Here is a 12,525-nt window from a genome sequence, read left to right as displayed (position 1 = left end):
AATTAATTGTTCTTTAAATGTTTGATAACATTTACTTGTAAATCCATCTGGCCCTGGAGATTTTTTCCTAGGGAGTTTATTGATGACTTGTTTAATTTCTTTTTTCTGAAATGGGGCTATTTAAGTCCTTTATTTTCCACTCTGTTAGTCTGGGCAATTTATATTTTTTAAATATTCGGCCATTTCACTAAGATTGTCAAATTTATTGTCATACAGTTGGGCTAAATAACTACTAATTTTTTTTTAAATTTCTTCTTGGTGTTGAATTCACCCTTTTCATTTTTGATACTGGTAATTTGGTTTTCTTCTTTCTTTTTTAAATTAAATTAACCTAGGGCTTATCTATTTTATTGTTTTTTATTCATAAAAGCAGCTCTTAATTTTATTTATTAGTTTGACAGTTTTCTTAATTTTATTAATCTCTCCTTTGAGGTTCAGAATTTCTAATTTGGTACTTAAGTTAGGGATTTTTAATTTGCTCCTTTTTCTGGCTTCTTTAATTGCATTCCCAATTCATTTCAATCAGTTTGAAAAATTAATTCCTATTGAAAGTTTCCTTATCTGTAAAATGAGCTGGAGAAGAAAATAGCAAGATACTCTAGTATCTCTGCCAAGAAAACCCCAGATGGGGTCACAAAGAGTCAGACACAGCTGAAACAGAAGAACAACAACCAGGTGTTGCATTATGAATGCTTGTGTTTTCACCATAAATAACATAAATGACAGTCTCTAGATTCTGCATTCTATGGTTATTAAGAAAAATCTCTTCCCACAAAACGTGGTATGGTGTAGTGGCCAAATAAATGGAGGGGGAGCCAAAATATGTCCTTGTCCTACCATTAACTGACTCTGACACCCTATGCAAGCTATTTACCTTCTCTTATCACTAGTTTCCTTATCTGTAAAATAAATGTGTTGGACTAGATGATCTCAAAGGTCACATCTGGATCAAAGACCTCATGATTCTCATTGATTCTCTAAATATTATATTGCTGGTTCCAGCAACCAACAGATTGCCAGGTGCTTCCTCCATACCACCACTAGGGGGCAATGTCACCATATTGATTTATGCTATAAAAAAGTAAGATTGGGAGTTTCCATCAGTCACAATCCCACTATGGATACAAAAAACCTTTTGTTTCTGTTTTTTTTTTATTTTAAATTTTATCATTTTTTATTTAATATTTTAGCTTTCAACATTGATTTTCACAAGATTTTGGGTTACAAATTTTCTCCCCATTTCTACCCTTCCCCCCCCCCGCCCCATTCCAAGATGGTATATATTCCGATTGCCTCATTCCCCAGTCAGCCCTCCTTTCTGTCGCCCCACTCCCCCCCCCATCCCCTTTCCCCTTACTTTTTTGTAGGGCAGGATAGATTTCTATGCCCCATTCTCTATATATTTTGTTTACCAGCTGCACGCAAAAACAACTGTTTTGAGCATCTGCTTTTAAAACTTTGAGTTCCAAATTATCTCCCCTCTTCCCTTCCCACCCACCCTCCCTAAGAAGACAAGCAATTCAACACAGGTCATGTAAAACACTTTCACTATACTGATGTTGTGAAAAGCTAACTATATTTCCTTCCATCCTATCCTGTCCCACTTTATTCAGTTTTCTCCCTTGACCCTGCCTCTTTTTGAAAGTATTTGATTTTGATTACCTTATCCCCCATCTGCCCTCCCTTCTATTATCCCTTCCTTTTATCCCCTTCCTCTTACTTTCCTGTGGAGTGAGATACCCAATTGAGTGTGTATGTTATTCCCTACTCAAGCTGAATCTGATGAGAGCAAGATTCACTCATTCCCCCTCACCTGCCCCCTCTTCCCTTCCGAAAGAACTGTTTTTTCTTGCCACTTTTATGTGAGATAATTTACCCCATTCTATCTCTCCCTTTCTCCCTCTCTCAGTATATTCCTGTCTCACCCCTTAAATTTATTTTATCATTTTAGATATCATCCCTTCATATTCAACTTACCTTGTGCCCTCTGTCTATATATGTGTATATTCCCTTCAACTACCCTAATGCTGAGAAAGGTTTCATGAATTACACACATCATCTTTCCATGTAGGAATGTAAACAAAACAGTTCAACTTTAGTAAGTCCCTTATGATTTCTCTTTCTTGTTTACCTTTTCATGCTTCTCTTGATTCTTGTATTTGAAAGTCAGATTTTCTACTCAGGTCTGGTCTTTTCATTGAGAAATCTTGAAAGTCCTCTATTTTATTGAAAATCCATATTTTGCCTTGGAGCATTATACTCAGTTTTGCTGAGTAGGTGATTCTTGGTTTTAATCCTAGCTCCTTTGACCTCCAGAATATCATATTCCAAGCCCTTTGACCCCTTAATGTAGAAGCTGCTAGATCTTGTGTTATTCTGATTGTGTTTCCACAGTATTCAAATTATTTCTTTCTGGCTGCTTCTAGTATTTTCTCCTTGACCTGGGAACTCTGGAATGTGGCAACAATATTCCTAGGAGTTTTCTTTTTGGGGTCTCTTTTTCAGGAGGTGATTGGTGGATTCTTTCAATTTCTATTTTACCCTCTGGTTCTAGAATATCAGGGTGGTTTTCCTTGATAATTTCTCAAAAGGTGATGTCTACGCTCTGCTTTTGATCATGGCTTTCAGGTAGTCCAATAATTTTTAAATTATCTCTCCTGGATCTATTTTAGAGGTCAGTGGTTTTTCCAATGAGATGTTTCACATTGTCTCCCCCTTCTTCATTCCTTTGGTTCTGTTTTATAATATCTTGATTTCTCATAAAGCCACTAGCTTCCACTTGCTCTAGTCTAATTTTTAAGGTGGTATTTTCTTCGGTGGTCCTTTGGACCTCCTTTTCCCTTTGGCTAATTCTGCCTTTCAAGGCATTCTTCTGCTCATTGGCTTTTTGGAGTTCTTTTGACATTTGGGTTAGTTTTTTCTTTAAAGTATTATTTTCTTCAGTATTTTTTTGGGTCTCTTTTAGCAAGTCGTTGACTTGTTTTTCATGGTTTTCTTCCATCACTCTCATTTCTTGTCCCAATTTTTCCTCTACTTCTCTTACTTGCTTTTCCAAATCCTTTTTGAACTATTCCATGGTCTGAGACCAATTCATATTTTTTCTTGGAGGCTTTTGATGTAGTCTCTTTGACTTTGTTGACTTCTTCTGGCTGTATGTTTTGATCTTCCTTGTCACCAAAAAAGGAATCTAGAGTTTGAGTTTGAGTCTGAGTGTGAGTCTGAGACCATTTTTGCTGCCTGGCCATGTTCCCAGCCAGCTACTTGACCCTTGAGTTTTTTGTCGGGGTATGACTGCTTGTAGAGTAGAGAGTACTTTGTCCCAAGGTTTAGGGTCCAAGCACTGCTGTTTTCAGAGCTACTTCTACTCCACTGTCACCCCAGGCTCAGTTGCAGCAGCACTCCTCCTCCCCCAAGAACTGCCACCCAGGACTGCAATCCAGATCCAAGCAGGGCACAGCAAGAGAACCTGCCTTTGTGCCCACAAAGTACTCCTTGCACTGCTGCTCTGATCCACTGCTAGTTTCCTTCCACTGTGTGAGCCAGGGACTCGGGAAGCAGCTGATGCTGGTGCTCTGGAAGCAGCCTCAGGAGCTTTCTGCTGCTGCCACCGCCACCACTGCACCACCTCCTCCATCCCCAGGGCTGGTGGCTGGACCGCTCTGAACTCAATCCCACAGTTTTCCACTAACTGCTCTTTGGTGTTTGTGGGTTGAGAAGTCTGGTAACTGCCACAGCTCAATGATTCATGGCCCTAAGGCCTGTTCCAGCCAGCTGACTCCCAGTCTGGTCTGTCTTGGCGCAGCCCACGCTGGGCTGCACTTTATTCCCAGGACCGTGCCATAGACCTTTCCTGGTGACCATCCAGGCTCTCCTGGGCTGGATTCCTGTTTCCCTCTGCTATTTTGCGGGTTCCATGGCTCTAGAGTTTGTTCAGAGCCATTTTTTACAGGTGTTTGGAGAGATTTGGGAGAGAGCTTAAGCAAGTCCCTGCTTTCCAGCTGCCATCTTACCAAAAAACCCTTTCTCATGATTTTGCAGAAATATTGCAGATCTTCAAGTTCCAATCTGAGGTAATGAGAATACTGACGCTAATACCTCAGATTTCTACAGGGCTTCAAGATTTGCAAAGCATTTTCCCAACAGCAACCTTTTGATTAGTTAGTACAAACATTATTATCCTCTTGTTGCAGATGAGGAAAGCTTCTCTAATGAGTAGTCAGTCCCAGATAAGCCTGAATTTATCCTGGGCCCTCTTCTTCTACCTCTCTTTGGATGACCTCACCAAATACAATGGGCTCAATTAGACTCTCTGTGCAGAGTACTCTCAAATTTATATAATAAGCCTTGATCTCTTTCCTAAACTCAGGTTCCAGAGATCACCAACTTACCTGAAGTACATTTCCACCTTGATATCCAGGATGCATCTCAAACTCAACTTGTTTGAAATGGAGCTCATTACCTTCTCCTCCAACCAGTCCCAACTCCAAGCTTCCCTATTTCTTTTGAGACACAGGCATTCAAGTTTGTGGTCTTTCCTCATCACTTCATGCTCTACATCTCCTCACCACCTCATCCAGTAGCTTATAGTGTCTTGTCCGTTCTACTTCCCCAACATCTTTCATATCTATCACCAGTCATAGAGCCATCATCCTCATTTGAGGTTTCATAACCTGTCACCTGAAATATTACAAAAGCCTCCCACTTGATCTCCTTCCCTCCAGGTTCTCCTGTGTCCAATCAATTCTTCTTACAGCTGCCAAAATAGGCTTTGTTAAGTGCACATCTGACCTCTTTCAAGAGGATTTAGTGGCCACCCATTTTTCCCTAGGATACAATACAAATGCCTCAGGTTAGCAATTAAAGTCCTTCACAATCAGACATTTCACTTATTTCCCCTCACTCTCTTCTAGATAAACTGGCTTACTTTCTTTTTAAAAATATTTATTTTTTAGTTTACAACATTCAATTTCACAAGCTTTTGAGTTTCAAATTTTCTCCCTCTCCCTCCCTTCACCCCTTCCCCCTGTTCAAGACAGCATGCAATCATATAGGCTCTCTCTGTCCTCTCTCTCTCTCTCTCTGTCCTCTCTCTCTCTCTCTCTCTCTCTCTCTATATATATATATATATATATATATATATATATATACATATATATATATATATATGCATTCACATTAAGCATATTTTTACATTAGTCATGTTGCAGAAAAGAATTAGAACCAATGGAATGGACTATTAAAAAGAAGAAACAAAACAAACCAGAGAGCAAATAGTGTGCTTCAATCTGAATTCAGACTCCACAATTCTTTCTCTGGACATGGATAGTGTTTTCCATAATGAGTCTTTTGAAGTTGTCTTAGAACCTTACATTGCTGAGAAGAGCCAAGTCTATCAAAGGTAGTCATCACACAATGTAGCTATAACTGTGTACAATGTTCTCCTGGTTCTGCTCCCCTCACTCAACATCAGTTCATATAAGTCTTTCCAGGTTTTTCTGAAGTCTGCCTGCTCATCATTTCTTATGGCAAAATAGTATTCCATTACATTCATATACTATAGCTTATTTAGCCATGCCCCAATTAATAGGCATCCCCTCAATTTTCAGTTCTTTGCCACCACAAAAAATAAATATTTTTGTACATGTGGGTCCTTTTCCCATTTGTATGATATCTTTGAGATATAGCCCTAGAAATGGTATTGATGGGTCCAAGGTTATGCACATTTTTATAGAACTGGCTTACTTTCTATTCCCTGATAGTAATATTCTGTTTCCTGCCTTCATGTCTTCGCACAAGCTGTCCTTGGTGCTTGGAAAGTTTCTTTTTCCTCAACTCCTAGTCTTAGAGTTCTTTGTATCCATCAAGGTTCATCTCTGGTGATATCTCTTAGGACAAACCTTTCTAATCCTACTCTTTTTAGGGCCCTTCCTCTCTCACATTATGTTGTTTATCTGTGGCATTTTCCCTATCCATCCCTATGTGGCCCTCCCTAGTAGCTTGTATGTTCTATTAAAGCAAGGACTATTCTTTGTTATGATTTTTTTTGTCCCCAGGTTCTAGCTAGCCCAAGTCTTAGCCCATACAGTGCCTATTTTTTCAGGACCACTTTTTACAAAAAACATGGGGGGCACCTTCCCTGTTAAGTTGATCCATGAAGGGAGAGTATGAACAAAGGAACTGACAGCCAGTGCTTCCCCTTGTTAGGGGGAGGAGGAAGGAAGGAGAGCCTCTTTTTGATGGACCAGTAGGCTTCCTCCTAGGTTGAGACTGCAGTTTGCCCTCCCGTACTTGACAGGTGTCTAGGGAAGACAAAGGCTTCTTGAGATAAGGATAGAAGCTGAGCTGAGGGAGCCAAGTTTGATGTCTGCAGATGCCTTTCACTCCTTTAATATTTTGCATTAGAACAAGGTGCGTGCATGTGTGTGTGTGTGTGTGTGTGTGTGTGTGTGTCTAAGATATAAATGTCTACTTGGGCTATAATAGTTCTTCATTCTTCTGCTTAAGTCATAAAAGATCTAGAGCTGGTTTGGGGGTGAAGGTTATCAGTTCAAGCTTGGACCCACTGAACTTGAAGTGTTGTGATGATATCCAGCTAGAAACATCCAAAGGGTAATGAGCAAAGGGAATCAGGAGCCCAGGAGAGAGATTGGGCCCTGAGATTGGTCCAATTCCTGTAGCAGTTTAGAGTTTACAAAGCCACTTCTTCATAGCCACCCTATGAATTAGGAAGTGTCAGTACTGCTGATGTTCAATTATTTTATGCCAAATGGAAATCTGAGGTTAGATAGAAGGAAAAAAAATTCCTAACATTTAGGACTATCCAAAACAAGAATTGGCCAACCAGATATTGGGCTGTCTCTCACTGGAGTTCTGTAAGCAGAGACTGGATGACCACTTACTGGGTGGGTTATAGAGGGGATTCTTTTTCAGGTATGGGTTCAACTGAATGACCACTCAGCTACAACCACTATCTAGCTCTGAAAGTGATTCTTTGAGGAAACACAATCACAGGGACAAAATGAGTTGGACAAGGGAAGTTGGTGAAGCACACTTTCCACCAGCAGCTTGCAGGTCCCCACCCCAAGCAGCTTGCAGAGATAGCTATGTGGCCCAGTAGTGTACCTAGAATTGAGAAGACCTGAGTAAAAATATGACCTCAGACACTTTCTAGCTGTGTGACCCTGGGCAAATCTGTTCAAGTCAGTTTCAAAATATGGAGATAATAATAGCACCTATCATGCAGGATTGTTGGGAGGAAAAAATGAGATATTTCTAAACCATTTTGCAAACCTTAGGGCTATATAAATGCCAGCTATTGTTATTTTTATCATCATCATCATCATCATCATCATCATCATCCTTATCCTTCCCTTAGTTCACATGTTCTTATTCCTGGCCCCCATTGGCACCCATGGTCAGGTTCCCACTAGCATGAGTTCATCCCCTTGTCAGCTTCAAACAGATCCTCCAATACAAAGAAGGTGGTGGTGGGGTATGAATGGAGAGTGTGGTATCACAGTAGGCTAAGCTATCAGATCCCAATGTACTTTGCCTGTGAACATCCCATCATGATACAAAGAAGCCAAGAGCACAGCAAGGCTTTCTTGTCTTTATTGTTGGATTAAGGAAATTAGGAATACTATATCATGGGAAATATGGACCCAGCAATGAAGTTTTGGGCTTAAGGGGCATTAAACATAACTGGAATAATTATGAGTGCTGGGGGTCATTCTGGAGTCATCTTGAGTTTATCCAGAGATCATTCTGGGGTCCCCAGAGAGATCCGGATTCCAAGTGGCAACTTCTTAGACCTTCTTCCTTAAGTTCTTCCTGGAGAAGCAGAAGTTAGAAGTCAAATGTCAGGTAGCCAGATGCCCTGTTGCCCTGCCCCTTAGCCTTCCCCTCAAGGTCAAGTCTCAAGAAGAAGGAGAGACAACAAGATGGAGGGGGTACTGAGGGGGCAGAGATGAGACCAGTGTGAATTGGAGCATGGGTGAAGCTGAAGCAGGGTGAAAGGGTATCTGAGACGAGAGAAAAGAGACCTAGAGCAGAAAGGAGGCTGAAAGGCAAATGGGGGATAATGAGTGAGGTGGAAGCCATGGGGAAATTCTGATGGGTCAGAGAGAATTCTGTGGGAAATGAACAAAATGTATAGTAAAGGGGCTAAGGAGGGGTCTGAAGGACAGAGAAAACTCTGAGGGGACAAAATGGAGACTGAGGAAAAGGGTGAGACTGAGCTATGGCTGAAAGTACAGAGGAAAATCTGAGGAGACAGAAAGGAGATCAGGATTAACGATCTGAGTGAAGCTAGAAGGAATGGAAGATAGGCCAAAGCTAGACACTTACCTCAGGAGATCAAGGCCATGGCGGTGAAGAGGACATTGATGGCCACAGTCTTCATGAATAGCAATCTCAGGCCCATCACACTGAGGAATAGCTTGTTTTCCTGCTCAGGTCCTTCTGCAGGGGGTAACAGTAAAGGTCAAGGTCAAGGTCAGGCATGCTGGATTCAAGGGGCCAAATCTAAGCTCTGGAACCAATCCTGGCTACCATTTCTGTAGTGCTTATGAGGTTTGCAAAACAATCTACACAAAATCTCATGAGATTTTCACCAAAACACCATGAGGAAGGCATTACAGTTACTATTGCCATTTTATCAATGAGAAAACTGGCTCTTAGAGTTTGAGTGACTTGCCCATGGTCACTTAGCTAATAGGTATCATAGGTGAGATTCAAATTTAGATCTTCTGACTCCAACTAGGATAAGGTCACATGTGGTCCTCTAGGTCCTCAAGTGAACCCTTAATAATAGGATTTGTTCTGTGAAGTTTGGATTCAGTCAAAGGGCCACACTTGAGGACCTAGAGGGCCACATGTGGCCTCAAGGCCAAAGGTTCCCCACCCCTGAACTAGGTATGTTCTAGGCATTCCAAACTGATCGTGAAGTGGAACTCATTGCCTTTCCCCCTAAGCCTAGCTTTCATCTAAACTTCCATACTTATTTTAAGGAACCACCATCATTCTAGTCAGCCAGGTTCACAACTTTAGCACCATCCGAATTCCTTTCCCCTCTCTCACACCACTTATCCAATCTGTTATCAAGTCTTTTCAGTTCTGTATTTCTTTTCTCCCTTCTGCCCATTCATACAGTCACCACCCTGGTTCAGGGTCCTATCATTTCTTACCTAAACTATGGCAACAGCCTCCTAATTGATCTTTCTTCTTCCAGTCTCTCCCCATATATCCTCTATATAGTTGTCAAAATTATCTTCCTAAAACACAAATCTGACCATGTCATTTCCCCAGCTCAAGAATCTTCAGTGGCTCCCTATTGACTCCAGGATGATTCGCAATCTTTCACAATTTGCTTCTAATCTACTTTTCCATGTTTAATGAACATTATTCCCCCTTCACACATACCATGTTCTAATCCACCTGGTCTATTTGTTGTTCCCCAAATGTGCATTCTATCTCCCAGCTCCCCTCACCCCATTCCCAGTTTGGAATACATTCCCTCCTCATCTCCATTCTTAGCTTCCTTCGAGGCTGAGGTCTTTCACCAATTCAAGCAGGAAGCCTTGCCTCATCCCTTATTCATTTGTGCTCTTTCCCACTTCATATAATTGTGTATATACTTATCTGTTTGTATGTGGTATCCTGTCCTCCAGTAGAATGTAAGCTCCTAGAGGGCAAAGAATGTCTTTCATTTTTCCACTGAATCCCTAATGTCTCACATAAGGTAGGTGGTCAGTAAATATTTGTTAGATTATATTGGATTTGATATGAAATTTGAATGAGGTGAGGAATCAAAAATTGATCAAGGAATCAAAAATGATTCAAGCATGGGATGAATGCAATGGTGACAGAAATAGTGGTGGAACAACAGAAGGAAGAAGTTTAAAGGAAATGATGACAAGCTCTATTTGAAGTAGGACATCTGCTGCAACTGTGGAAGATGAGGGTATGAAGAGGAGAGAAAGGATGTTTGGAGCAATCGCTGTGAGAAATAATTATTGAGAGAGAGTTATGAAGGAACAGGGTGGGCTCAGCTGAGTTTATGGAGTAATGCATTTCCTGAGCCCTGGGTAACATTATACACTTTGAATTATGACACAGCCAAACTCCTTACCTGGGGTTATTGTCACTCTGAATCCTGGGCTATCCCATTATCAAAGTAAAACACATAGAGTCCAGTAGGATCATAGCTTCAGAGAACTTCACTTAGAAAGGACCCAAGTAGCTAACTGCTCCAAACTGTGCCTAGAAGGAATTCCCTCTACAACATACCCCTAAGTGGTCTCATCCAGCCTTTGCTGAAAGTGCTTCAATGAGGTACCCCCATGGCCTCCTCAGACAGCCCATTCCACTTTTAACAACCCTAATATTCAGAAACTTATTCCTTACATGGCCAAATATAAATTTGATTCTTGGTAACTTCATGACTTTATGAGTTTCTTCTTCTGGTCACTGTTGCATTTTTCTTTCCTATGATGCTCTCAGCTTCAATCTCATTAGCTGTGCCCTTTCACCATGAATGTTTAACTCACCTGTAAGATTTTTCTCAGTGCAAGACAGTTTCTGTTCAGAGGCAATCCCAGGGTCTGGTCCAGTATGATCTGAAACCAGAAACACATCCTCAGACACAGCTCTGATCCTCAGTGAGCCCAGAACTGACTCCCCCAGTGCATAGCCCCTTCTCAAAGTCAGACACTACCTTCCTAAACTAGGACCATGTCATGATCCTAGCTGCCCCCTTCAATCCAAGACCTAGTCCCCAGACCAGGATTCCTATCTCCAGCATTATGACCTATTTTTTCCTAGGATACTCCTTTCCATCCTAGGCCCCACATTCCAATTCCAGTAATCTTTTCCCTAGGTTAAAACTTTACTTAGCACCCTATAATACCCCTCCCCAGAGACAACCTACATCCCTGTCCCTGTCCTTCATTGAACACAGGATGCCCCTTTTTCGATTGAAGCATCCCTCTTTTCCACCTCCTTTCCTCCAACCACTGTCAACCAGGGGCTAATCATACCTGGCTGGTGGGATACATGTATCTCTTTCCCAAGGTGTGTCACTGAGCAGGTTACTGTATCATTCTCACCAACCCTGCCAATCTTGACAGCCCTGTAGGTGCCGTTGGCCATGGGACTCAAAGCAAGAGCTTGGTGTGAGATCAAAGCTCCAGAGGAGGCCAGGGACACATGGAGTTCCTTGGGGTGGAAGTTCCTGATCAGGCAGGCCACAGAATCCTGATTCCTCATCAAGAACACACTGGGTGACAGGGGGGCCCGAGGTCCTGCAATCAAATGATGGCTTCCTGTCCCCTATCTGGACCTAGTCTCAGATGTGGGAAAGGCAAACATATGACCAACATGTAACTGTGAAAAACAAATTTTACCCCCAAATTTCCTGCCCCCCTTAACCGCAACCTGGCTGTACATGTGGAGAGCAAATTCATGTGATCAAGCAACTGTAAAAAGCAAACCTCAGCCCCATTTCCTGCCCCAAGTCCCAGCCTCAGCCTTGTTCTCATGTCCCAAACTCATAAGCTTGTACTGCCCTGTAGACCACAATCCCCTTTCTCCTTCCCAATTACCCCAACTCCTGATTGTCACTGGTGTTGACAAGTTCCAGGATTTTATTTCTGAGTGTCCCAAGTCTGTATGTCTTATGATGTGACCCCAAAGCCCTTTAATGACCCACCATAATCCATTCCCGGAGATTTCAGCTCAGAGTGGGAATGTCAGCTGTGCATGGTAACAGAATACACTGTGGTGGAGAGAGGGGACTGGGAGATGGGGAACCCTGTTTCTGGTCTAGGACCAACACTGTCTGATTATGTGACCTAGAGTCTTAGGATTTTCTTAGGACTGGGATAGTAGAGGCACTCACCAGGCTCCACAGTCACATCTGTCCCACGACCAAAGACCAACTTGTCTGTGTCATCTCCATTGCCCACCCTCCTTGAACAGTGATATTGACCAGAATCTCTGAGGCCCAGGCCTTCAATCTGCAGGAAAATCCGGCTGCCAGCATCCTCCCTGGAGGTGGTGATTCGGTCTTCCCTGGCCTCTGCAGAACTACTCTTGAGACTGGTCAACCACAGTGGGGCATGGCCAGGGGCCCAAAGGTACCAGCCAAGCTTGCTTGTCTTGAACTGGAAACCAGAGGTTTGGCATTTGAGTTTCAGGGTCGTTCCAGCTTGGTGGGGGCCTCCCCCTGACTCTTCCAGCACTGTCTGTTCCACTGAATGAATCAGAGATGGAGGTAGTATAAGTAGGGGCAGTCCATCCATACCTCCTCCTGGGAGATAGAGCTTTGATTCCCCTAAACTCCCTCATACCCCAACCTCGACCCATCTCCCCACCTCCACCCCAGACCTAGGTAGGGTAGGATATAGGGGACAAAGGACCCATGGCAGGAGGAGAGGTCAAGGTTGTTATTGGGATCCAGGGCAGCACAGGGGTCAAGGTTAGTCCTGTGTCCAGAAGCTTCCCAGATTATCAGAGGCTCTGAGTGTC

At 42.5% G+C, this 12,525-nt stretch overlaps 1 protein-coding gene across 1 annotated transcript; it reads right to left on the bottom strand.

Moving 5' to 3' along the window:
• Nucleotides 1–7,595: 7,595 nt before the first annotated feature.
• LOC118834505 (immunoglobulin alpha-2 heavy chain-like) lies at nucleotides 7,596–12,299 on the bottom strand. The gene is made up of 5 exons (XM_036741950.1): nucleotides 11,897–12,299; nucleotides 11,037–11,300; nucleotides 10,548–10,616; nucleotides 8,347–8,460; nucleotides 7,596–7,830 (listed from the first exon to the last, which is right to left on the bottom strand). Exons 1-4 carry the CDS (start codon nucleotides 12,297–12,299, stop codon nucleotides 8,348–8,350), a joined length of 849 nt encoding a protein of 282 aa, XP_036597845.1. The 3' UTR covers nucleotides 7,596–7,830; nucleotide 8,347.
• Between the last annotated feature and the right edge of the window lie 226 nt (nucleotides 12,300–12,525).

Source organism: Trichosurus vulpecula, chromosome 1 (genome assembly GCF_011100635.1).
Source record: "Trichosurus vulpecula isolate mTriVul1 chromosome 1, mTriVul1.pri, whole genome shotgun sequence".
Lineage (NCBI taxonomy): Eukaryota > Metazoa > Chordata > Mammalia > Diprotodontia > Phalangeridae > Trichosurus > Trichosurus vulpecula.
The sequence above is the reverse complement of the archived record's forward strand: the minus strand, read 5'-3'. Positions and strand labels throughout refer to the sequence as shown.

What these genes read in the sequence shown, in the direction of transcription:
- LOC118834505 (XM_036741950.1), bottom strand. Translation starts at nt 12,299, where the DNA reads ATGGATGGACTGCCCCTACTTATACTACCTCCATCTCTGATTCATTCA. An exon ending in ACATGTATCCCACCAGCCAG is followed by an intron (nt 10,617 to 11,036) that starts GTATGATTAGCC and finishes TTCTGGTTTCAG; the next exon opens with ATCATACTGGACCAGACCCT. An exon ending in CACTGAGAAAAATCTTACAG is followed by an intron (nt 8,461 to 10,547) that starts GTGAGTTAAACA and finishes TACCCCCTGCAG; the next exon opens with AAGGACCTGAGCAGGAAAAC.